The sequence below is a fragment of the Emys orbicularis genome, chromosome 7 (assembly GCF_028017835.1).
Source record: "Emys orbicularis isolate rEmyOrb1 chromosome 7, rEmyOrb1.hap1, whole genome shotgun sequence".
NCBI lineage: Eukaryota > Metazoa > Chordata > Testudines > Emydidae > Emys > Emys orbicularis.
The window spans coordinates 32,787,550-32,814,753 of record NC_088689.1 but is presented as its reverse complement, the minus strand read 5'-3'; the positions used below and the strand labels follow the sequence as shown (position 1 = coordinate 32,814,753).

The 27,204-nt window shown below is 45.7% G+C and overlaps 1 protein-coding gene across 1 annotated transcript; it reads right to left on the bottom strand.

The window, feature by feature from the left end:
- Positions 1-1,834: 1,834 nt before the first annotated feature.
- FFAR4 (free fatty acid receptor 4) lies at positions 1,835-15,965 on the bottom strand. Its single transcript, XM_065408460.1, has 3 exons — positions 15,252-15,965; positions 13,380-13,508; positions 1,835-2,242 (listed from the first exon to the last, which is right to left on the bottom strand). The coding sequence occupies exons 1-3, from the start codon at positions 15,963-15,965 to the stop codon at positions 1,835-1,837; spliced, it is 1,251 nt and encodes a 416-aa protein (XP_065264532.1).
- Between the last annotated feature and the right edge of the window lie 11,239 nt (positions 15,966-27,204).

Sequence of the window (27,204 nt, the reverse complement as noted above, 5' to 3'; positions counted from 1 at the left end):
ATGGAAGCAAATCACGTAACATCAATATGGATGTAAAGTTTACAAATTGACTGTTTTGTTGTAGACCTTTAAAGCAGCTTCATTTAAACTTAAAATATATTTATCTGAGCTCTGTAGCTCACCCTGTCAATAAACCAATGAAACTTTTAATAAACATGGATAACAGGGAATGCATATTGTGTAAATATAAAAAGATGATTGTTTTATTGGCAAAATATTATTTTACTGCAATGCTTAGAAATAGGAATCCAGATGGCAGTACTTAAGTATGTAATCTTTCATTTTTTTCTTATTGGTTTTTGACTTTGTCTAGTAACCTTGCAGGCAAATATTTTTAAAAATCCCTAATATCTAATTTTAAAATGCCTTAAGTCCTCTTGACTTATTGTGGCTTCTTTATTGGTCTCACTGGAAAGCAAAATAATATTTAAATACAAAACATAACATAAGAACATAAGAACAGCCGTACCGGGTCAGACCAAAGGTCCATTTAGCCCAGTATCCTGTCTACCGACAGTGGCCAATGCCAGGTGCCCCAGAGGGAGTGGACCAACAGGCAATGACCAAGTGATCTCTCTCCTGCCATCCATCTCCATCCTCTGACAAACAGAGGCTAGGGACACCATTCCTTACCCATCCTGACTAATAGCCATTAATGGACTTCACCACCATGAATTTACCCAGTTCTCTTTTAAACGCTGTTATAGTCCTAGCCTTCACAACCTCCTCAGGTAAGGAGTTCCACAAGTTGACTGTGCGCTGCGTGAAGAAGAACTTCCTTGTATTTGTTTTAAACCTGCTGCCTATTAATTTCATTTGGTGACCCCTAGTTCTTGTATTATGGGAATAAGTAAATAACTTTTCCTTATCCACTTTCTCCACATCACTCATGATTTTATATACCTCTCTCATATCCCCCCTTAGTCTCTCCTCTGTTCCAAGCTGAAGAGTCCTAGCATCTTTAATCTCTCCTCATATGGAAGTTCATTGATCACATCACAGAATAGCTTTATTTTATTACATTCATTCTTGACTCAAGATGTGTAAAAATGCACCATTTGTAATGACCCTGTTTTTACACTCTTAAGAAAAATAAACATTTCTATCTACTGTAACATTGCTGAATCCAGCAAAATGGTGCCAGAGATTGACTAGTTCTAAGGACCAAATTTTCAAACGTAGGACATACCAGCAAAAATGATCATGCGCTCATTGAACCAGCAAAAACCACATCTGCCTATTCAGATTGGCATGTTATGCATAAAGGTAGTTTGCACAAAAGTATGTTCAGGCAGCCAGTCACCTGATTTATGCATGAAATGCCTTTTTTTATTTTATGGGCTTAGTGACTGCATGGAAATTTTTGAGGGTGCACTTTTTACACCTATTAAAAGTTGGTTTCTATTCTTACTGGCAAATGGATAGTAAAACTGGGGCATATCCTCAGCTGCTATAAATTTTCATGGTTCCACTGTAGTCAGTGGACAATTTACACGATCTGAAAATCTGCCCCCATAGAGCCCAATTCTTCTCCAAAGTTACACTGTTTTACATTACTGTGCCTCCGCCAATGTCAGTGAAGTTACTCCTGATTACATCATTGTGAGAAGAGAATTAGGCCGATAGGGTTAAATTCTGCAGTCTTACTCAGGCAAAACTCCCAAGACAATAGAATTTTGCCTGGGTTAGGATTGTAGAAGTTGAACTATAGATACAATTATTTTCCTATCTGCTTTCTTTAGCATATAATACTATAAAATGGTGAGCTGGTCAGTGTGGAAAAGTGTATGATTTAGCAGCCAAAGCAACAGCTGAAACATAGTTCATACATTACTTATTTGTAAATTACAGATAAGTTAGATTCTCTGTGGTCATTTCTTCTTCCTGTGGTTTCTGTATTAGTCATTCTCCGTCCAGGAAGAGCTGCACAACACAAAAGAAATTGCCGCCATTCGTGTCTGAAATGGGTAACATTATACAAAACTGGATTGACGGCAGAGTTGGCAAAAGTGAATGCCATTATCCAGAAGAAAAATGATGGCAAAATATTCAAATCATGTTTGAAGTTCTGAACTAAAATTAAGAGAATAGTGATGACAATTGGACTCCACATGATGAAGAAAGAGATCATCAGCACAAACAAAGTTCGAAATAGCTTGTAATCTTGTTGGGAGACTCGGATCTGATGAATTTCTGAGTAGGCTAAACTGACATTTAATCTTCTTCTTGATGCTTTTGTAATCTGCATTCAAAAACAAAATAACTTTTATTGTAACAGAGAATTCTTGCTGAGTAGCTTTTTTTTAAAGCTGCAGAAGTGAATCTTGGCAAATCATGTTTCTGCTCTGGAAGTGACTTTAAAAAGGGCAAGAGTTCTGTATTTATTGCCTCTCAATGAGTACATTGCCAATGTGCTGAGTTAACTAGTAGAAAAATGGTTTGTTTTTTTTCTAACTGCCAGCCCTGAAACTCTGGTAGTCAAGCTGGGTTCTTTCCTTCTCGTGCTCATCACCCATTTTGCATTTGCTCATCACCCATTTTGCATTAAAGTCAAATTAGGCCTTTCATTACCCTTGAAATCCCATTGCCTTCAAATGATAATCTAGGTTATTTCATCTGTGTAAATATGTTGATTTTTACACAGGGGTAATTGACTGTGACTGGAGTATAGCTAACAATCCTGTTGATGCACAAAGAAGAGAATCCAGCTCACTCTTTTATAGACATTTTGGCTCTGCAGGTAAATAGGAGTAAAAAGTAGTAACAACTTAATTTAGTCACTAAAGTCAGCAAATATGACTGGTACATAAACGAAGCAGAACTGTTGAGTAAACAGGTGCCATTTTTGCGTACTAATTTTCAGAGTAGAGCTGCACTAAAATTCTATTACAGATAGTTAGAGATGGGCTCAAGACTCAAAATCTAGATCCGGATTTTGACACCTGAAAAACGTATGTAGGTGTTTGAGACCAGAATGTTGGTTCTGCCCATTGTAAGGATGGACCATTTGCAGAATTTGGATCTGGGTTCAGATTTTCCCACCTCCAATGTCTGAGTGTGCCTGGGTCCAGGGATTGGCTCAGACTTTTCTCTGTGTATGGGTTTTCAGTGGTATGGTACACTGGTTAAAGCAGAGATGTCTTTCAAATGCAGAATAATTTTTCCACAAAATTTCTGTTTGTCTCTCAGACCTCCCAGATGCATACTACTTCCATTAGGTGATAGGTTTTAAACTTGAGTGAGAATGTATTTAAAATTCAGTGTATTGTCTTTGACATCTTGGTTTATCAGCCACTGATCAGAATTACTTTGTCTACAACAGCCCTGACACCTTGTGCATCCTGTAGTCTTTATGAAAATCTTTACTTTTTCTGTAAAAGCGTAATAAGCAAAATTGAGGCACATAGGCCCTGATCCAGATTGATTTCAATAAACAATTCAATTGGTTTTAGTAGGAGCTAGGCACTTAAGCATGTTTCAGGAGCTGGGCTGTGGGCTCTAATGTTCCAGAGTGCTAAGACTCCCCAGCTCCCATTGTCTTCCATTGGAATTGTGAGTGCTTAGTGCTTGTGGAAAATCCATTCTCGGGGAAGTCAACACAGCAAAATTAAAATGTGTCCATTATTTAAAGTTTCTAATTGTAGATCCAATAAAACTAACCCCCCACCTCCAAAATTCAGCAAACACTTCAGCTAAATACTTTCTCCCATTAGGCCAGATCCTCAGCTGGTGTAAATCAGCTCCAGTGAAGTCAATGAAGCTATGCTGATTTGGCCTATTTATTTTTATTCCAGAAGTTGCAATTTGACTCATTCAGTGTAATACTTCATTAATATTGCTTCTCTAGCTTAATCACTCTCTACATGCACATTATTTTTATTGAAAAAGCTGCATGAACTAGTGGATTGAAGGTGAGATTGGGAGCAGGAGCACTGCCACTGGTTTGGTATGTAGATTTAGGTGTCACTTCACTTCTCTGTGTCTCAGTTTTCCTGTCCATAAGATGTGGACAAGGGGAGAGATTTGCAAAACCACAAATCACAGTTAGGTGCCTAACTAGGAGGCTTTGAAAATCAGTGAGAATAAGGAACCTAACTGCCTTTTGTGCCTTTGAACATTTCCCCCAATAAGAACAAGATTAATAATCACACTTGCCTTGCTCAGGTTAGAGTGAAAGTGGAGATAAACATTGAACTCAGGACAAGCTTTTCCCCTTATCAGTTATTCTCTGTGTAAAATTCAGTTAGTTTGCAGGGCTGACAGTGTCCTCAAAAATCATTTATCAACCTTGTTTGAAGTGTTGTTGTAGCAATATTGGTCCCAGGAGGGTCACCCTTAAGGAAAATGGTGCCCTGGGAGAACTTGTATTTTGTCACCCCTGGGCCTGCTGCCTCCCTGGGCTCCCCACCTATCCCCCCTAGGCCCTGCTGCCTCTCCCGGCCTCCCACCCATTCCCCCTGGCTCCCACTGCCTCCCCACACCCCCCCCCCCCATTGCCCCTGGCTCCCGCTGCCTACCCCGGCCACTCTACCCATCTTCCCATTGCCCCTGGCCCCTGCTGCCTCCCCATCCATCCCCCTATTGCCCCAGGCTCCCACTGCCTCCCTCCACCCCACCATTACCCTGAGCTCCCTTCTGCAGCCTCACACCCAAGGCCTGCCCTGCTCCTTGCCTCTTGACACCAGCGCCTTGCCCGCCAACCATGGCACCCTGGGTGGTCATCCACATCGCCCATCTGTAAGACCAGCCCTGTGTCCCAGAATATTAGCGAGATACGGTGGGCGAAGTGACCTGAAGAAGAGCTCTGTGTAGCTCAAAAGCTTTTCTCTTTCACCAGCAGAAGTTGGTCTAATAAAATATATTACCTCACCCACCTTGTCTCTCGATTTATCAATCCTGTGTAATGTATGTATCTATTTTAGTCATCTGGACTATCTATAATCACTGGAGGTCTATTTCTCTGGGGTTTGTTAAGAATAAGATTTTGCAAACACATGATACCCTGTTTAAGAGATTATTGCTGCATACAGAGGTCTCAAATTCCTTGCTTTGGTGGGAAGATTTGAGACCAGTTTTAGACTCTGAGTTGGTGAAGGTCTTGTAGTTTGGGTCCTGCCTGACAGGAGAGTCGGGCAGTGTTGACAATTGGATTACAAACTGCTTTCTAATCTGCTATTTTGGCCAAGGCGCTTGAGAAGATGATAGCAATCAACTACCCAAACACTTGGAGAATACAGATGTAGATGATAAATTTCAGCCTGGACACAGCACTGAAACTACACTTGTCAAGCTAGCATTTGTTACCAGAGTGGACAAGGAGGCCTGATATCTGTGGTATCTGTAATATCTGTGGTATTGCTTCATTACCTGAGGATATGATTATAACTGTTTTGAACTGGTCCCAGTTGTGGTATTAGGGCCTGTGGCAGGATGCTCTGGTGCTCTTGTTATGCACAGACAATTGGAATTGGACACAGGATAAACCCAGAACTCTTGCAAGTAAACCTACGCATTGTGTGATCACTGAACACCACCCCAGTAATACTTTGTATCATGCTCATTGTACAATGATGCCATGGAGTAGTCTCATCTAGTATATACGTATTTCTTCTTAGTCACTGCTTGAATTACATAGGGTGATCCCCAGTTCAGTTTTGCTTGTCTCTTGGAGAGTTAGGTGAGAGATGTGGTTTGGATGTGACTGTAGTGCAGATGATGCCCAGCTATCTATCTCACTTTCTCTAGGCTCTGGAGCAGGGGTCAGCAACCTCTGGCACGCGGCTCACCAGGGTAAGCACCCTGGCGGGCTGGGCCAGTTTGTTTACCTGCCACATCCGCAGGTTCGGCTGATCGCGGCTCCCACTGACCGCGGTTCGCCGCTCCAGGCCAATGGTGGCGGCAGGAAGCCACGGCCAGCACATCCCTCCGCCCACGCTGTTTCCCGCAGCCCCCATTGGCCTGGAGTGGCAAACCACGGCCAGTGGCAGCCGTGATCGGCAGAACCTGCGGACGCAGCAGGTAAACAAACTGGCCCGGCCCGCCAGGGTGCTTACCCTGGTGAGCCGCGTGCCAGAGGTTGTCGACCCCTGCTCTGGAGAGATATTATGTATCTCTGCACTTGTAATATAAAATCCCAAGATTGGATGGCTTAGGTTGAATTGTGGCAAGACTAAAATTATGTTGACTAGATCAGAAAGGAAATGTAAGAAGAGCCACATTTCTCCAGGCTTCCCAGTCTTTACTGGGGTGTTGCTTCAATGGGCAAGTGTAATCTGGTGTCTAGGCATAGCTCTTGCTCAGGGATTGATGTTATAAGGTTATATGAAAGCTGATCGGTCAGAGCTGTTTTTTTATGATTTTAAGACTATCACGAGAGGACACCAGAGAAAGGCTGTATCTTAACCAACGGCTCTGAGCCTCTTTTGTGTCATCTGGGTTAGCCTATTACCATGTTCTATATTGTGAGCTGCCAAAATGACTGGTCCGTTGCTAATATTGAATGCAGGTGCTTGACCAAAATCAGGGATAGGCAGAGGGTATCCTGCATACCAGAATGTTAGGACCCATTAGGGCAGGGATAGATAATAAAACAGAAAATATAATGCCACTATATAAATCCATGGTACGCCCACACCTTGAATACTCATGCAGTTCTGGTTGCCCCATCTCAAAAAAGATATATTAGAATTGGAAAAGCTAAGGAGAAGGGCAGCAAAAATGATTAGGGGTATGGTACAGCTCCCATATGAGGAGAAAATAAAATGCCTGGGACTGGTAAGTTTAGAAAAGAGCTGACTAAGGGGGGATATGATAGATGTCTAGAAAATCATAAATGGTCTGGAGAAAGTGAATAGGAGAAGTGTTATTTACCTCTTGACATAACAAAAGGACTAGGGGGTCACCCAGTGAAACTAATCGGCAGCAGTTTTAAAACTAACATAAGGAAGTACTTCACACAATGCACGGTCAACCTGTGGAACTTGTTGCCAGGGAATGGTGTGAAGGCCAAAAGTATAACTAGTTCAAAAAAGTATTAGATAAGTTCATGGAGGATAGGTCCATCAATGGCTATTAGCCAAGATGGTCAGGGATGCAACCCAATGCTCTGGGTGTCCCTAAGCCTCTGACTGCCAGAAGCCGGGACTGGACAACAGGGGATGGATCACTTGAAATTGTTCTGTTCTGTTCATTCCCTCTGAAGCATCTGGGCCACTGTCAGAGACAGGATACTGAGCTAGATGGACCATTTGTCTGACCCAATATGGCCATTATGTTCTTACCAGTACTTAATTTTTAATGAAAGAGGTGCCAGGGCTCAAGCAATTAGGTGCTGGGGTTCAAGCAATTTTTTTTTTATTTTCAAAACTGACACAGCAAGCCCAGGTGCCAGGGCTATGAATTGCCAACCCTAGAGTGCTGGGGCTCAGCTGTGGCAAGCCCTGGCACAGATTAAGCACTGGCTCTTACCAATTGCTGCAGAGGTTGATTTTGATTTTAACTTTTAAGGCCCATCATCAGGTCTAGGTCCCTTTCTGAGCCTCTGGCTTCCTATTTACCCTTGTGCTTTCTGAAGTGCTCTGTTCTAGCCCGGAGCTTGCAGGAACAGGAGAGGCACCATTTAGGTCTTTTTCTGTGAGGATAGGGCTATCTCCTTCCATTTGACCTGAAGACAGTAACAGAATTAGTCCTTTAAAGCAGGTTTCAAGACATTTTTATTTCAAAAGGCCTTTACCATGGAACATGAGTTTTATTTGTGGATCTGTATTTATTTAAAATGTAGTGTTTACCTGATACTTTTAGTCCCTTTACCTGCATTTGTTTGATTAAAAAGTTCCCAGGAAACTTCTGTGTACCAGTGATGTACAAATAAAATCTATTAGTATCAATAGTAATGAAAGGACAAGTAAGAGCCAGTTGACATTACTTGTGTTGTCCTTATCATTGCTCTAAATCACTGCTGTGCACACACCCAAGGTTGATGGATCCAGCACTGAAGAGATAATCAGCTACTGATCAGCAGTGGAATGATTTATGCAGGTTATTTCAAAGGCCAGGCTGCTTTTTAAAATGTTTCTTGTCTAGCACGGCTTGCCAATTGGTTCAGCTAATCATGGGCGGCATGTGTTTCTTTGGGTGGCAAATGTTTGTTTGGGTGGCAGATGTTGTTTGCTTTCATGACGTTTACATGGTATGCTTTCACTAACAGTGAAGTTGCATTCATGTCAGCAGCCCTTGGACCCATTTGCTTATTTTTCTTCATAGTATGGATGGGAGAAGGCATTCTTGGAAACTGAACCTACTCTTGGAGCCTGCTTGTCCTGATATAGGACATCAGTAAGTCCCATTGTGCTCAACAGAAGTTACTGCTGTCTTACAGGGAGAAAAAGAGGCCCCTATTTCTAGAAAGAAACAAACTTTTTAAGGTTCAAATTCCATATAAACAGTGTCTGTTCTAGGCTAGGGGAAGGGAAACAGATTGGATGCCAATTCACTTGAAGCAGAAGGAAAGCGAAAGTGATGGAATCCTAGAAGCAAGGTGAGATTAAAAAGGGAGTTGCAGAAGCAAAAGAGATACAGGAAGAAAAAGAGTGTATTGTCAGGAGGGGAGAGAGAAGGGGCAGGGATGGCAGTCCAGAGTCAGAAGAGAGAAAGCTGAAGCTAAACAGCATACCCAGGATCTTAGAGGATATACTCTGTGAAATACATATAGATAAACACTAATTTATTAATAATACAAAAGCATATGTTTAAGAAATGTTAAGACCTGTTCAAAAAGCTCGGAGGTAATTTACAACCCAAAACTTTTTAGGCTTATCCTTATCCTTCTTTATCCCTTATCCCACTATATGTCAGGCTGCTCATGGTAACAGTTCACATTCCAGAATGCTGACCATTCTTCAAGTCACAGGTTAACTTGGCTTGCCTTAAAGCACTTCTCCAGTTTCATTAACACTGATTAAAAGGACCACAAATCTGAATTCTGCAGTCCTTGTTGGAGAAAAACTCTCACTGAATTCACTGAGAGATTTGCTTAGTTAAGGATTGCAGAATTTAGCCAAGAGTTCTGACATTTTTAGACACTGCATATATTTAACAAGCTAGTGACCTTATTCACATCAAGTGAAATCCGCATTAAGTCTGAATATGTGGCTGTAGATAGGTAAAATGTGGAGTGGTTGGGAAGATGAAGCTCACACCCGCAAATTGGGGCAAGGAGTTCCTACAAACCCTCCCCCCAATTCCTAGCTCTATAACTCAGCCCTGTTGCTGCTGGTGCCTCTCTCTGTTATCTCCTAACCCTCAAATGTGCTTTTGAACAAAATGAAAAATAACTATGTTGAACAGAGCCATGAATACCTGTCCCAATGCACTGAAAATAAATGTTTGTCACCTTGAGAATACAAACCCTTATTCCTACTGAAATGCGATTTGTTTACTGTTTGAATGTTATACAAAAGTTTTCACCTCGTTTTCCTCTCTACATGCTGTAATCATATTACTGTGTTCTTTTTATTGTGGAAGAAAGCTGTTTTACACACTGTCTTACTGTGGTTTTGTAATCCTGAAACCAGTATGAAAATAGTGCTGGAGAGTTAGAAAAATCTCCGCTTTTAGGGGCAAAATCCTCCTTCCTCATGCACAGCTCCCACTAGCAGCAAAGATGGGTTACAGAAGCATGGTAATGATTGTGACTTGCAGGGCCGCCCAGAGGATTCAAGAGGCCTGGGGTCTTCGGCGGCGGGGGGTCCCCGCCGCCAAAGACCCGGTACTTCGGTGACAGGTCCCGGGGCGGAAGGACCCCCCGCTGCTGAAGACCCGGAGCGGAAGAAGCTCCGGGGGCCCGGGCCCCGCACGAGTTTTCCAGGGCCCCCGGAGCAAGTGAAGGACCCTGCTCCAGGGGCCCCGAAAAACTCTCGTGGGGGCCCCTGTGGGGCCCGGGACCTGGGGCAAATTGCCCCACTTGCTCCCCCCCCCCCCCGGGTGGCCCTGGTGACTTGTGAAACTTTGGTTTAGTTCACTGAAATTCAGTTAAAGTGGGACCTGAATAGTGAGGGTTACTGTTCACTAGATGCAATATTTGGTATTTAAATATGTTAAATTTTACCAATAATATTGCCCACCTCTCCAGCATCTAATGATGAGTAAGTACTTTGGTTCCTTATCATTAGTTCTGACCAAGGAATGCTCATTGTGATTTAAGCCATCTTAGCCCTCCCTCAGTTGTGGTGCTGCTTTGTCAAGGTCCAATACCCTGGTACAAGAGAGAGCTGCTGGTGATGCGCCCTGCCCTGGCCACAGGAATAGGTGGTGATGAAGGTGCATAAGACTGGCTCTGCCCATCCTGGGTTTAGTGGTGCAGGTGGAGCATTGCAAAGCAGCCCTAAGGCAGGGGAGAATCAGTCTTTTTGCACTCACATCATTCATTTCGTTACAGGATCTCAAAGCACATTACAAGGACAGTAAAGTATTGTCCCTACTTTAATGTTGGAAAAGCTAAGGCACAAAGGGGTTAACAGACATGTCCAAAATCACACAGGGAGTTATAACCCAGGTCTTGGCCACCAACAAACAGATCCATGTTATTAACATGGGGCAAAGTTCAGCACAATGTACCTATGACTTTCTGAACTGCAGCCTGTGGCAGGCTGTTGCAGAGATACTGAGGCTTTGGTCTCCTGAATTTCCGAGAGGCATTGATAGATGCTGAGCTCCCTCAGCTCCTGTTAATTTCAGGGAGAAGGTTCAGCATCTCTCAGAAGGCTCTCAGCACTTCACTGGCTTGGACCCTAATTCAGGGGGGAAATCACTCCCATGTGGAAAGTCAAAACCAAGGAACCTCTTTCATGCTTGTAAGTGGTGGAAGGAGAATGCATAGAAATGAGTGCCCAGCCTTCTTTGCTCTACTACTCCCTGTCCTTAATCTGACTATTTCCCCCTCAGCCAGCTCCACTGTCTGTATATGTTACTAGGGTCCTAGTGCTGGAGTAATTGTCCTGCATGGCCTTCACTGGCTTGGGAGACAGATTGCTGCTTCCTGGCATAAGAGTTGGGAACTCACATGGTGATGATGATGATGTTTCCTATCTAATCAGTTTGGCTTGTGGATGGGGTTGGGATGGATTGCTCCATGGTGCTTGGCTGCATTCAGGTCTGTCTGGTCAATTAAAATTGTACTCTGGTAGGGACAGATGCTTGCCACTGCCAAACAGTGCTCTCTCTCTCATCCACTGCCAGTAGTTGCCTCCTTTTTAAAATTATGCTACTTGGTGTGCTACCATGTCATACCCCATGATCCATTGCACAGTACCCAGACGTGGCCTCCATCTGGCAACAGAACGGGAAATGAGGCACTTAAGGACCCTAAACTGAGACAGTGTGAAGGGCGTACATTTGCACCACCTACCACACCCAAGACAGCATTTAGGTAGGCCTTACATTCAAAGATCCACAGGTCAAAAATCAGCTTTTTTCTAGCGCTCCAAGCACTGATGAATGGGAAGAACATGGATGGTAGGTGTCTGTGCGCATTGGGGGAGAGGCTCAAGGAGGAGGGTGAGTTGGGAATCTGGAATGGGTTGGATCGGTGCTGGAGAGGAGGTTTGTCTGCTGTAGAATAGCATGCTGGCCTGTAACTCAGTCACTCCACCCAGCACTGCGGTTAATTTGTGGACTCCTCTCTTCTCTCTGGCTGAACTCTAGAAAAAAACTGTTTTCATACCTGTGGATCTTGGGTGCGCACTGACCCTTTCAGGGAGGCTATGGGTCCAGCATGACCTGGTCCCAATTAAGTACTGAACAAGGAAGTTCTGTCATTTGTACTCCTCAGAGGGACCCTGGGAAGGAGTCCCAGGAAATATAAGGAGAAACCTTTCTTCAGAAGAAAGAAAGTCCAGGGACAAAGGCAGGCCTGGAGCAGGGCCACGCCACCAGTGGAACTGGGGAGGCTGCCCAAGAGGGGCTATGATGAAAAAAGCCTATGAGGAAACCTTCAGGCTGGTAAGAGAAGAAGGAATCCTGAGCGGGTAAGAGAGAGGACAGTTTGGTGAGCCCTGGAGAAGAGTGAGGGTTTTGACATGCAGCAGTAGGAATTGTGGCCCATGCTCTCCAAAGATGTCATAGCAGCTGTGCTCTCTTTGCACTCCGTAAGACACCCACAAGGCACCCCAGCATGGCGTGTGGCTAGAGTCACAATCTGGCCCTAGCGGCCCAATCCTACCAGGTGCTGGGGGCCTTCAATTCCCATTGAAGTTAATGGGAATTGACAGGTTGCAGCACCATGCAGGATCAGGGCCCTTGACTTGCCAAAAGTCACAGAGAGAGTTAGTGTCAGAATACAGGTTAAATCTCAATGGTTCCTGACTCCCAGGCCCATGTTTAAGCCACTAGAAAACACCTCCCTCCCAGAGAGAAAAAGTAGAACAAAAATGTCCCTTTTCCTGCCCCGCCTTTTTTATTTTTTTGTCTACTGCTTTTGTTTGCTGACATTTATTAAACATTCTGGAGATTGGGTGAGAGTAACTACACATCATAACTATGGCTTCTGTTTTTAGGGCACTTATTAATTTGATTTTGGGGGTTAGCAATTTTTTAGTTTTACGTCCAAAAAGCAAGGATTTGGCGCTTTCTCTTTTGTATACACTATAATGAGTACTCCCTTTGTAATATCCTCTAATGGGCTACAATGTAATACTGTTTCAAACAGCACTACACTAAAGCACACTAGACAGTGAACCTCTAGTGTGCACCAGCAGAGTCTACACGGACCAAGAAATGCACAAAATGTTACTTCTCTTGAGAAATCATACTCCACAAGAAACCATTTGTGGTGTTTATTGGATAATACTGATTTCATTTTTTTGTAACTGAGGTGTTGGTGTTTATCAGTTAAAACCTAAAATCAGAAGCCCTAATTATGACACATAATTAAAGCAGGAAAAGGGTAGATTCAAAGGGCGTGGGGGGAAAACAGTTTTAAGGACTTTATGACCCAGAGCTGCTCTTCCTTGCTGTCGTACAACTCCCACTGAATCCATTTTGAGTTTTGGGGGTACAAGCAATGCAGGATCTGCTCAACAGTGATTTTTCAGTTGTTTGAGATGTTTGTTAGTACAGTATCTCTAGCAAGTTTATATAGGCCCTTAATTATGATCAATACATGATATTAAGTAAGGTGCCCCAAAGTGTACATGAATTAAGACTGATTGTATCTTGGGTTTCTGGTAACACACTGTTCAAGCTTCGCTGTTGTTTATAATGGAAACAAAACTCTCTCAGCTGAAACTGTTATACTTGAGCAAATACAATCTATACTGTTTAGCATTACTACATTACTAGCCAGCCAGATGTCATTTTGTAATAAAACTATAAGAAAAAAATACCTGTAAAATTTTTGTATAACTGATCACAATGACTAATCCTGGTATTACAAAGACCACAAAGGTGAATGTTACGTCCCAAGAGATTTCTTCTGCAATGCTGGGCCAAACCAAGGTGCAAATTTGAACTTCCTGTTTACAAAGAATAAAAGAAAATCATTAATATTGTATTTTAGATATTTACTTTCAGTATAAAGTTCTCTGCAAACGTATGTCAATGTTTACATTTCATCTGACTTGATGCTCATTAAAGTAACTGGCCACTACATAAACAGGATCTATGGAAATAGTTACTAATGAAAACAAAATAGTTGTTTCAATGTGGAATGTTTCTCAAAACATGATGACAGGTGTGTAGTTCACAAGATTTGGTATGCAAATATGGAATTGGTGCAATAATTAAATAGCATAGCAAATGCTAGTGACAATTTTCAAATGTAAACTCATAACTTCTAAAGAAACAAATAGAAAAACCAATTAAAAACCTGGAAGGATTGGTTAAATCAGTATTATATTCTGTAAGCATATTGTTTGTTTTTGCATGCAGGAGGGATTATTGTACACTGAAAAGAAAAAGATGTTTGTGCATTTTTCAGGAAAAGCTCTTATATGAATTAATGCAAGGCGCTACTCCCTGGGCACAGGCAGCTGATCGCTGAAAAGAGAAGTATGCGGAAAAGGGGCTTTCCCAGCTCTAAGCTGGAACACAACGCCTCATGTTTATACAAGATGCAGTGCGAGGACAAAGCACTGCCGAACAAGTAACTGGTGGTACAGTTCTTCTATGGGGGAAAAATCCATGTGAGTCTGAACGTGGGACTGATCTACTGAAGACCTCAATTAGGGCCTGATTCTGCTGTGCTGAAGTGAATGGGACTTTTGCTATTTATTGACTTCAGCGGATCAGGATCAAGTCCTACATTAAAAGAAGTTCATTCCTACTCTGATTCCACACCTCAATGGCTAAATGTAACCTAATAAACAGAGGTAACACCCAACATCAATATTGGTCCGCACAGGTGCTGGAACTAGAGGTGCTACTGCATGCACCCTGTCGCTTGAAGTGGTTTCCATTAAATACAGGGTTTACAGTTTGGTTCAATGACTCTCAGCACCCCCACTATACAAATTGTTCCAGCAACCCTGCTGGGCCAAAAAGGAGAAGGCAAGAAGGCGTTGCCAACCTTTGAAGGCTTTGTTTAAAAATTGCCCCCTTATAACACTTCATGGGGCATTAACCTCTTAACGTCTAACCCCAATTCCGGAGCTAGGCATCACTCTCCGGGTAACGGCTCCAGTTTGTAATCCCAGGTCTCTGCCCTGCAGCACCCGCTGGAATAACAAATCACACACCGCTCGACCTGAATCGATCTGGCCTTCTGGATAATCTCCAGCAGCCCCCCCTCCCCCCGAAACGTGGTCTAACAACAGCATCGCATCTCGGGGCGCCCCGGCAGGACTACAGCCAGCACTGCCGCTTTCCCGGGGCAGGGAGCCCGCTACACCGGCTCCCGGCTCACGCTACACCGGCTCCAGGCGCACGGACTCGCTTCGCGCCGCTGCTTTGCGGTGCTGATGAGAACCTGGGACGTTCAATCCAGCCAGTCGGAACAGATGCTGCGGCTTCTATTGGCTGAGAGCTTTGGCCGCGTTGACACTCTTTGGGGGAGGCGAGGCTGGAGTCAGGCTGCTCGCGGGGAGCTAAGGCTGGAGACTCCCAAACCAGCCTCCCCTTCCCAACCCGCTGGGGTTCCTGGGTCACTAGGCAGCAGCCTCAGGTGGGCTGGATCATTGGGCACTGTACTGACCTGGGCCCCCACTGCCCCCATCTCCCCAGGCTGGCGCAGGGCAGAGCTCGCCGGAGCCGCTCCTTACCTTGCCGTGCATGAGCAGGGGCTCCACGTTGAAGAAGAGGCAGAGCGGGAGGGTGGCGAGGGCGGCGAGCCCCCAGATGACCAGCAGGGTCCCGACCAGCAGCTTGCAGCTGAAGCGGGCAGTGTGCCGCAGCCGGACGATGCACACCACGCGCTCCAGGCTGACCGCCGCCAGCGACAGGATGGTGACGCTGCCGCTGAGGCTTATCACGTAGAAGAGCATGTGGCAGACGACGTCCCCCAGCACCCAGGACTCGGTCCAGCGCACCACGAGGATGGCGGGGATGGCGCTGATGAAGAGCAGGTCCGCGCAGAAGAGGTTGAGCATCAGGCAGTTGGCGGTGCGCAGCTTCTTCTTCTTCCTGGCCAGCAGCGAGATGGCGCAGATGTTGACCAGCAGGGACACCAGGAAGATGCAGGAGAGGACGGCGGTCTCCACGGCGCTCAGGGCCACCTTGTTCTGGCCTTTGAAGTCCGAGAAGAACGGGAAACGGGTGCAGTTCCCTTGGGGAGTCACGCAGGCGCCTGGCATCTGGCTGGCACCCAGGGCATCACACACCACCAGAGCCAGGGACGCTGCGGCTGCCCCCAGGCCAGGCACCCAGGTGCCAAGCAGCGGGGCGGGGTGGCTGCTCAGGGTTGCTGGTGCCAGTGGGGAGTGTTGGCCCGGGGAATGGGCAGACAGCAGCCGCATCTCCTCCTCTTCCTCTGACATCCGCAGGGCCAGGTGCGGTGTCCGCAGGGTGGTTTACGGCACCTGGCCCGCTGGGGGAACAAGGAAGTAGCAGGCGAGGACAGTAAATATACAGCGCGCCCCGCTGCACAAAGGCGAGGGCGTTGTTGTGCTTTACAATCGGGTGACTAACAACGTCGCAAGGGAGCGAGTCCTTCTGTCCCGGACGGGGTGGGCAGGGGGCGAGCGGCGCAGGTCCCGTCGGGCAGTGCTAATGTGGTGGTGGTGGGACCCGCGCCGCGTGTCCCAGCGCAGGGCACGTGCCCCAGTGCTGCCCGAAGACACGTTCTCGGCCGAGTGTCGGATGCCAGCCAGGGCCCTGGGCAAGCCCCTGAACGCCTGAGACCCGCGGTGAAGTCAATGGCAAACCCCTCACACACACCAGTCGGGCCCTGCAGAGTGGGCTCAGGGCAGCCGACTCTCCAAATGAAAGTCTTGACAGGCTCCTCTCCCTACCCCAGCTGAGGTACAGAGAGCCCGGCGGCTTTGCCCCACAGCCCTTTGAATGAATCTGTAACCACAGCAGCAGCAGCGCGCATCGCAAAGGAGCCGCCGAGCAATTTCCCTGAGTTCCAAACCCCCATGTACTCCGGCTCCCTGTCACTCAGCCTTTCCATTTGGTTTGAGGAACTGACCTGACACTATTCTCTAAGAACTCCTGTTGATAGCCCAGTATAGCCGGGACTATTTTACGATCAAAAGGGAGGATTTTGTCATTGCTCCATATCTTTCCTTTTAAAACCACGCGTTGTCTCCCTCCGTGTCTGTGGGTTTCTTGGGCTAATTCTTTGTTGCTGCCATAGAGGTGAAGTCACACAGCATAGACGTTTAGTACCGGGTGCTAAGTTTTGAGTGACATGCTGAGCAAACCTGATGCCTCCTTACATCATCGAGTGAACCAGGAAACTCAAAATAACTAAAAGTTAGGAAAATAAAATGAAAAATAAGGGGACATTCCATTTGTAGTTAAAAAACAACCCTATCTAATGATTTTCTTGGCAATCAGATTTCTGAAAGCGAGACACACACACCCACCCACACACAGAGAGATAAGAATAGTCATAAAAGGCTAACAAAATATTGTCACAAAGTACTGTATGTATGAAATAGCTTTATGTCATTTTATTCACCTCTGGATGAATCAGTCTGGCTATATCCCAACAAGTTGATTTTGTAAACAGTCAAGGTTTCAGTTGCAGCAATGTGCATGTAATATTACTGCTTTTTATGATGCCTTTGGCTATTAAATACATTATATTCTACTCTGGTATACTTAAACAGGGGCTAAAAGCACAATCACATTGATTTCAATAGGACTTTGTAAACACTCCCTGTACATCATATTGGATATGATGAGTTACTATGCAAAGGTACCTGTAATGAAACCTGTTAATGGCATTAAAAGGGAATCCAGAATTTTGACCATTATAACAGGACACTTAATAAAGTATGACAAAAATAGTCACCTTTCACGTATGCACTAACCAATGCCTTTCCCACTTCCAGGGCAAAATTTAAAGCAACTTTAATTAACATCCTTCACATTAAAATAATCCCTGCTCTTGAAATTGCTAATATTATCTATTCTGGCTCACTAAGGAGGATGACGGAGGGGCAATTTACATAACTGGTTTTGGATTATGTGCAGGAATCACTGGGTGAAATTTACGACCCAGCTTATGCAGGCGGTCAAACTAGATGATCATTGCTGGCTTTAAAATCTTTGAATCTGAAAAGTGGACAAATGTACAAATGACAGGAAATGCTTTAAGCAAGTGGCTGCCTACTGCATTATGAACTTAAATGAAGGCAATAGGAAACCTTTCAAACACTGAGATACCAGCCAGACATCAACACAGGTGACTGCAGATAGCAAGTAGTCAGAAGCACAGGTTTTGCTGTACTCTCATTTGCCAGGTTTAAGAATTCTGTGCATCATATTGTGAATAACCACAGCAAACTACCTAATAATACCAAGAGAGATTCTTCCTAGGCAAAACCATGGGTACAGAACATAGGTATTGGGGCGGATCTCCTGAGATGCTTAAAACCTCCTGAGATGTACCGAGTCCCTTCCAATTCCCACTGATTTCAGCACCTCCCAGGACTGGACCTTTAGTGAAACCAGCAAATAAGCCCCACAGTCCTCGGCACTGTCCTCAGCTGAAGCAGGGATGTCACTTTTGAATATAAGATAATATGTAGCTAGAAGTGTGTTCCCAAACAGCCTGATTGCACTATGCATAGAGAGTTATAAAACACTGAACATTACTTTAGTAGGAAATTGGAGGGCATGTAGCAAATGCAAATAAAGCTAAACACAAATCCTTTTCTCAGTGAAGTCTATGGCAAACTCCACTGGGGCAGGAGAAGGCCCTGTTCGTCCAGTTCTGGGTGAAGATGAAAATGAAGAAAACCCAGACTGGAAAAGAAAACAGGAACAGAAGAGAAACAGCAGTTGCAATTTGCATAATTGCAGCAATATTACTGAGGAAAAAACAAGATACTGTCAGTCAAGAATGAGCTAAAGAGAAAAAAAATATGCGCAAAGAGCCTGAGAATTCTGGGACTACCCTGGGAAAGAAGGAAGGATATATTTTTTTATCTTTTTGAAAGATGATCACCGGTACCTTTGTCACTGGGTGTGAAGGAGGATCTCTCATTTAGTTGGTATGAGCCTACCAAATACCCAGCAGCTAAATGAATACTGGTCTCAGTACTCCATCATATGGCCAGGAACCCTAGAATGGAGCTGAGCAAGAAAATTATTTTGTACAAAGAAAATAATCATTGCTTTGCCCAGGTACACAAGCCAAAAGGAAATCTATGGCTCCGGGGGAAAAAAGTCTTTCCTCCAAAAGAAAAGTGAGGTGGTATTTAGCCAACAAAACAGAGTGTTCAGCATAATGAGGTGTTTGGGGGAATACTGAGGAGGAAATGAGCTCTTGGATACGAAGGAAAGGATTGTTGTCTAGCAGTAATAGCAAGGGCCTGGAAGGGAAGGCTCTTGTAGAGCTTTTCAGGATCTCACAGTTTGTCTCTGTGAGTTTTGGCAAGTAATTTAAGCTCCCCTTAATTAAGTGATCTATTTATTGCCCAAGAACTTTGTTAATGCAGATTTAAGATTGACCAGCAATCCCTAATATACTTCCAAAACATTGAATGCATTTATATGTAAACCTCTGAAAACCAGGAACCAGAGAGTTAAGGTACACCTCAGCCACATGCGCGCCAACTGCCCTTCACTGTGTTAGGAACAGATGTCTTGATTGGTGCAGGGTTTACTTGCAGCAGATTGACACAGATAGCGCTGCAATGAGGAAGATCATGGACCCTCCTTTCTGCATAGAGTTATGTCAGTTGGGCAGAGAGGGGAGCACCACAGTCTATCCTTGCTGTGGCGATCTGTAACAATCTGGTAGCATATATGCACTGCAGGGCAGAGGTAAGTGCAGGTGAGGTTCAGGGGAAATCTTTAAGAGAAGGGTCAAGTGGGTGGTAACATCTGGGTTGGTTATTCTGAGTAGGTGAAGTGATTGACTATAGGCCAAATGTAGCTAGCTGTTATTCACGAAGCTTGCCCTAAATAGCACTTTTGTCACAGTGTGGACATGATCTGTCAATTTCTCATACTGTACCCAAGTGCTGTGTCCCCACAGTACTCCATAGTCTCTGGATGAATAGAGTGCTATGATATCTGTCAAGGGGTCGCTAAAGTTGCAGACTAGGGCTGATGTGCATCATAACTCTGTGTTTCCTGGTTTTTAAGAAGTTTAAATTTGTTTGTCCATAACTTTGTACTTCCTGGTTTTCAGACGTTTAACTGTGGTTACAACCAACATTCCAGAAGAGTATGAGGCACTGCCAGTCAACCTTAACTTAATGTTAATGAAGCTTTTCGCCAGAGACTTTCCTTTGTTTTTGAGGAAGTGGTGATAGTAGTGAGGAGGGCATGGTTGAGGTGCACCTCTGATTGGGGGAGGGGGGCAGAAGGAGGCTTCCTTGGAACACTTCATTGCCACTTAACTACAAGCTCGTCTCTCCTCCTGGCCCCTCCATGCCCCAGTACAGTTAAAGGTGCCATTGGGAAGAAGGCAGGTGTGATAACTCATGGGCTGTGAGAAGCACATCTACCATCTAGAGGCAGCAAGAGGGGAAGGAGACGCCCCAGACTCCATATTCTACTTCAGGAGCTAGTTTAGGGGGAAATGCTCTACACTGAAGGAGGTCAGTAGAGGTGTGAAGTGGCCCACTCATCTCAGGGATCTTCTCAGAAGAATCAGAACACCCCCATGGAGATGAATCACCCTGAGAGGTGTAACTGACCCATTCAGCTCAAGGGGTGTTGGCTTCTGTCAAGGCTGCTTCCCCACTCTGAACTTTAGGGTACAAATGTGGGGGCCTGCATGAAAACTTCTAAGCTTAACTACCAGCTTAGATCTGGTCCGCTGCCACCATTCCCAAAGCTAATTCCCTTCCCTGGGAAGCCTTGAGAAACTTTTCACCAATTCCCTGGTGAATACAGATCCAAACCCCTTGGATCTTAAAACAAGGAGAAATTAACCATCCCCCCTCCTTCCTCCCACCAACTCCTGGTGGATCAAGATCCAACCCCCTTGGATCTAAAAACAAGGAAAAATCAATCAGGTTCTTAAAAAGAAGGCTTTTAATTAAAGAAAAAGGTAAAAATCATTTCTGTAAAATCAGGATGGAAAATAACTTTACAGGATAATCAAACTTAAAGAGCTCAGAGGACCCCCCTCTAGCCTTAGGTTCAAAGTACAGCAAACAGAGATAAACACTCTAGTAAAAGGTACATTTACATGTTGAGAAAACAAAGATAAACTAACACGCCTTGCCTGGCTGTTTACTTACAAGTTTGAAATATGAGAGACTTGTTCAGAAAGATGTGGAGAACCTGGATTGATGTCTGGTCCCAAGAGCGAACAACCCCCAAAACAAAGAGCACAAACAAAAGCCTTCCCCCCCCCCAAGATTTGAAAGTATGTTGTCCCCTTATTGGTCCTTTGGGTCAGGTGTCAGCCACTTTGTTAGAAGCCCCTGAAATGTGTTGTATTTCAAAATCAAAATCTTGGAGAGCTAAACTCCACCGAAGAAGTTTTTTGTTATTCCCCTTGGCGGTATGAAGCCACTGTAGTGCAGCATGGTCTGTTTGTAGTTGGAAACGCCGTCCCCAAACATATGGGCGTAGCTTTTCCAGTGCGTACACAATGACGTAGCATTCCTTTTCGCTGATTGACCAGTGGCTTTCCCTCTCAGACAGTTTCTTGCTGAGAAACACGACAGGATGGAATTCTTGATCCGGTCCTTCCTGCATTAAAACTGCTCCCATGCCCCGCTCGGATGCATCTGTGGTTACTAGGAACGGTTTGTCAAAGTCTGGGGCCCTTAGCACAGGGTCAGACATGAGTGTCGCCTTAAGCTGGTTAAAGGCCTTTTGACACTCGTCAGTCCACTGAACTGCATTTGGCTCTTTCTTTCTGGTTAGGTCTGTCAGCGGGGCGGCGATTTGGCTGTAGTGTGGTACAAATCGCCTATAATATCCGGCCAAGCCTAAGAAGGATTGGACCTGTTTCTTTGACTTTGGAACCGGCCACTTTTGGATAGCATCCACTTTGGCCTGTAGGGGATTTATAGTTCCTTGACCCACCTGGTGCCCCAGGTAAGTCACTCTGTTTTGGCCTATTTGACACTTTTTAGCCTTAACAGTTAGTCCTGCCTGCCGGATGCGCTCGAAGACTTTTTCCAGGTGCTCCAGGTGTTCTGTCCATGAATCAGAAAAAATGGCCACATCATCGAGGTAGGCAACTGCAGATTCTCCCAATCCCGCTAAGAGACTATCTACAAGTCTTTGGAAGGTGGCGGGTGCATTTCGCAACCCGAAAGGGAGTACATTGAATTCATACACCCCTGCCTGGGTGACGAAGGCTGACCTTTCCTTAGCGGGTTCATCTAGTGGTACTTGCCAGTACCCTTTGGTTAAGTCTAAAGTAGAGATGAATTGGGCATGTCCCAATTTCTCCAATAGCTCATCTGTGCGTGACATTGGATAGTTGTCAGGACGAGTTACAGCATTTAGCTTATGGTAGTCCACGCAAAAGCGTATTTCCCCATCTGGTTTGGGAACTAGAACCACTGGAGATGCCCATGCACTGTTAGAGGGGCGGATTATACCCATCTGTAGCATGTCCTGGATCTCCCTTTGTATAGCAGTTTGGGCATGAGGTGACTCCCAGTAGGGTGGAGTTCTAATTGGGTGAGCATTACCTGTGTCAATGGAGTGGTATGCCCGTTCGGTCCGTCCTGGAGTGGCTGAGAAAATTGGTGCAAAGCTTGTGCACAGCTCCTTGATCTGCTGTCGCTGCAGACGTCCAAGGGTCGCGGAGAGGTTCACCTCTTCCACGCCACCATCACTTTTTCCTTCGTAGTAGACACCTTCAGGCCACTCCGCGTCATCTGTTTCCTGGGCTGTAAACTGGCAAACGTTTAATTCTCTGGAATAAAAGGGCTTAAGAGAATTAACATGGTATACCTTAGGCTTTATGTTGGAGGTGGGGGAGGCTATGAGATAGTTAACAGCTCCTAGGCGCTCCTGGACCGTGAATGGTCCTTCCCACGACGCTTCCATTTTATGGGCCTGGAGCGCCTTTAAGACCATGACTTGGTCTCCTACTTTGAAGGACCGTTCTCTGGAATGTTTATCATACCAGGCCTTTTGCTCTTCCTGAGCATCCTTTAGGTTTTCTTTAGCAAGGGCTAAAGAGTGTCGGAGGGTGCTTTGTAGGTTGCTTACAAAGTCTAGAATGTTAGTTCCTGGAGAAGGCATAAACCCCTCCCATTGCTGCTTCACCAACTGTAATGGCCCCTTAACCTCGCGGCCATACACAAGTTCAAATGGTGAAAACCCTAAACTGGGATGTGGTACAGCCCTGTAGGCAAAAAGCAACTGCTGCAACACTAGGTCCCAATCATTGGAGTGTTCATTTACGAATTTACGTATCATGGCCCCCAAAGTTCCATTAAACCTCTCCACCAGGCCATTGGTTTGATGGTGATAAGGGGTGGCAACCAAGTGATTCACCCCATGAGCTTCCCACAGGTTTTTCATGGTCCCTGCCAGGAAATTAGTTCCCGAATCTGTAAGGATGTCGGAGGGCCAACCTACCCTGGCAAAAATGTCTGCTAATGCCTGGCACACACTTTTAGCCCTGGTGTTGCTTAAGGGTACTGCTTCCGGCCATCGGGTAGCAAAATCCATGAAAGTCAGTATGTACTGCTTTCCTCTGGGTGTCTTCTTTGGGAAAGGACCCAGAATATCCACAGCTACTCGCTGAAATGGGACCTCAATTATGGGTAGTGGCTGGAGAGGGGCTTTAACCTGGTCTTGGGGCTTTCCCACTCGTTGGCACACCTCACAAGACCGGACATAATTAGCAACGTCCTTGCCCATTCCCTCCCAGTGGAAGGACTTCCCCAACCGGTCTTTGGTTCTGTTCACCCCAGAATGGCCACTGGGATGATCATGGGCTAAGCTCAAGAGCTTTACCCGATACTTAGTGGGAACTACCAACTGTCTTTGAGGATGCCAGTCTTCCTGGTGCCCACCAGAAAGAGTCTCCTTGTATAAAATTCCTTGTTCTACAACAAACCGGGATCGGTTAGAAGAGCTGAGAGGCGGTGGGGTGCTCCGTGCCACCGCCCAAGCTTTCTGAAGGCTGTCATCTGCTTCCTGCTCGGCCTGGAACTGTTCCCTTGATGCTGGAGACATCAGTTCCTCCTTGGACTGTGGACTGGGGCTTGGTCCCTCTGGAAGCGATGCAGGTGCTGGGGCTGTTTCCATTGACTGTGAACCGCTGTCCGCTGGTGCACTATTTGGTATCTCAGGCTCTGGCTGAGCCTCTTGGGTAGGGTTATCTGCTGCTTCCGCCAGTTCAGGCTCGCTGGTGCCCTCTGGCGTTGGAGTTGTAGACGGGTTTGCAAGCGCTGGACTCAGTGCTGGCAATGGTTCTGGTTCTGGTGCTGGTTGCGTTGCCAGTTCCGGTTCTGGGACTGGCTTTGGCTGGGTCTCTGGGATTGGATCCACTACGGCTGTTGCAGTCGTTGGCAGGGGATCCGGTTCCACCACCTTTGTTTGGGTCTCTGGTAACATAGACGGGGCCCTAAGGGACGGCTCAGGAACAGGGATGGGGGTGAAAGCTTGCTTAGCCTGGCTGCGGGTGACTATTCCCACCCTCTTGGCTAGCTTCACATGGTTGGCCAAGTCTTCCCCCAGCAGCATGGGGATGGGATAATTGTCATAGACTGCAAAAGTCCACATTCCTGACCAGCCCTTGTACTGGACATGCAACTTGGCTGTAGGCAAGGTTACAGACTGTGACACGAAGGGTTGAATTGTCACTGGAGCCTCCGGGTTGATGAGTTTGGGGTCCACTAGGGATTGGTGGATAGTTGACACTTGTGCCCCAGTGTCCCTCCAAGCGATAACCTTCTTTCCGCCCACTCTCAAGGTTTCCCTTCGCTCCGAGGGTATGAGAGAGGCATCTGGGTCTGGGGATCTTTGGTGTGATTGTGGTGTAATGAACTGTAATCGGTTGGGGTTCTTGGGGCAGTGAGCCTTTATATGTCCCAGTTCATTACATTTAAAACATCGCCCTGCTAAGGTATCACCGGGGCGATGTTGGTTGGTGGAGACTGGTGTGGTGGGGTGAGAAGGCGTCTGGGGTTTCCCTTGGGATGTGGGTGGGGCCCTGGGTTGTCCCCGGTGGTAAGGTTTTGTTTCGGCTTGCCCCTTCTGATATTCGCTCCAACTGCTACTAGTTTTTTTCTTTTCTGCCACCTCCACCCATTTGGCTCCAATCTCCCCCGCCTCGGTTACAGTTTTGGGCTTCCCATCTAGGATGTACCTTTCTATTTCCTCAGGAACACCCTCTAAAAACTGCTCCATTTTTACTAGGGAAACCAGATCTTCCAGAGATTTAACATTTGCTCCTGATACCCAGGCATCACAATTTTTGTCAATGTGGTAGGCATGTCGGGTAAATGACACGTCTGGTTTCCACCTTAGGGCTCTGAACCACCGACGGGCATGCTCGGGTGTTAGCCCCATTCTGAGTCTGGCCTTGTTTTTAAAAAGTTCATAACTGTTCATGTGTTCCTTAGGCATTTCAGCCGCCACCTCTGCTAAGGGTCCACTGAGTTGCGGCCTCAGCTCTACCATGTACTGGTCTGTAGTGAGGCTGTATCCAAGGCAGGCCCTTTCAAAATTTTCTAAGAAGGCCTCAGTATCATCGCCTGCCTTGTAGGTGGGGAATTTTCTGGGATGGGAAGGGGTACCTGGAGAGGGGTTGCTAGGATTGGCTGGTGTACCCGGCCTAGCCCGTGCTAATTTCAGTTCATGCTCCATTTCTTTTTCTCTCAGCTCCATAGCTCTCTTGTGGGCCTCCTCTTTGGCTTTTTCTTCTCTTTCATGGGCCTCCTCTTTGGCTTTCTCTTCTCTTTCTCTCTGCTCCATAGCTCTCTCATCAGCTTCTTTCTCGAGTTTTTTTAATTGAAGCAGTCTCTGATGTTTCCTTTCATTTTCTTCTGCTTCTAGTCTGGCCAGTTCTAGTTTGTTAGCTACATCACTGGTACTCATTTTCCTGTTTTCTTGTGCTGGGTCACACCCCTCTGCAGTTGACTGAAACTGGGATGCACTCAGCTCAGGCTGCTGCTGAGGTAACAGAGACTTTCTAACTGGCTATCCCGGAGTAGAAAGAAAAAAAACAATTCAGCTTGTAAATTCCTTTTACCAGCTGTTTGCTCATTGATTGAACCCTTCTCTTAACAAAGACCCTTGTTAAAAAAAACTTAACACCTCTGCCTTCAGGCAAGGAGAGATAAGATATGCATCTACCTTCAGCTCTGCTTTCCAAGCAGTTAGAAAGGAGAAAAAAAAATCTTACTGGCTTTTGGTTTAAAATGATCCCACCGCTACCACCATGTCAAGGCTGCTTCCCCACTCTGAACTTTAGGGTACAAATGTGGGGGCCTGCATGAAAACTTCTAAGCTTAACTACCAGCTTAGATCTGGTCCGCTGCCACCATTCCCAAAGCTAATTCCCTTCCCTGGGAAGCCTTGAGAAACTTTTCACCAATTCCCTGGTGAATACAGATCCAAACCCCTTGGATCTTAAAACAAGGAGAAATTAACCATCCCCCCTCCTTCCTCCCACCAACTCCTGGTGGATCAAGATCCAACCCCCTTGGATCTAAAAACAAGGAAAAATCAATCAGGTTCTTAAAAAGAAGGCTTTTAATTAAAGAAAAAGGTAAAAATCATTTCTGTAAAATCAGGATGGAAAATAACTTTACAGGATAATCAAACTTAAAGAGCTCAGAGGACCCCCCTCTAGCCTTAGGTTCAAAGTACAGCAAACAGAGATAAACACTCTAGTAAAAGGTACATTTACAAGTTGAGAAAACAAAGATAAACTAACACGCCTTGCCTGGCTGTTTACTTACAAGTTTGAAATATGAGAGACTTGTTCAGAAAGATGTGGAGAACCTGGATTGATGTCTGGTCCCTCTCAGTCCCAAGCGCGAACAACCCCCAAAACAAAGAGCACAAACAAAAGCCTTCCCCCCCCCCCAAGATTTGAAAGTATCTTGTCCCCTTATTGGTCCTTTGGGTCAGGTGTCAGCCAGGTTACCTGAGCTTCTTAACCCTTTACAGGTAAAAGGATTTTGGAGTCTCTGGCCAGAAGGGATTTTATAGTACTGTACACAGGAGAGCTGTTACCCTTCCCTTTATAGTTATGACAGCTTCTCTCCCCCTCCTCCCCCCGCCCCCGCAAAGACCTTGTCTTCATTGCAGAAAAAAAATGTATTTTTACATGGCAATAACTAACACCAGATAGATCACGATGTAAACAGCCTAGCAGACACAAGGCACAGGTAGTTTTTAACCTCTGTGGGTACGTCTACACTGGCAGTACTGGGTTTACACTGGTGCCAATGGTGCCATGGCACTAGGCTCAGGCTCCGAAGGGCCCCAGCCTGGCTCGCTTGGCTAGGGCTGCACTCCAAGGCCGTGCCAGCTCTTCTCCACCCCCTCGTCCCCTGTCCCACACCTACCACTCACTCCTGTTGGCTCGCAGGTCAACCAAGGGCCTCTATCTGCCCCTTGGACAGACCCCACTGCAGCTCCAGGCGGTCTCTGCTG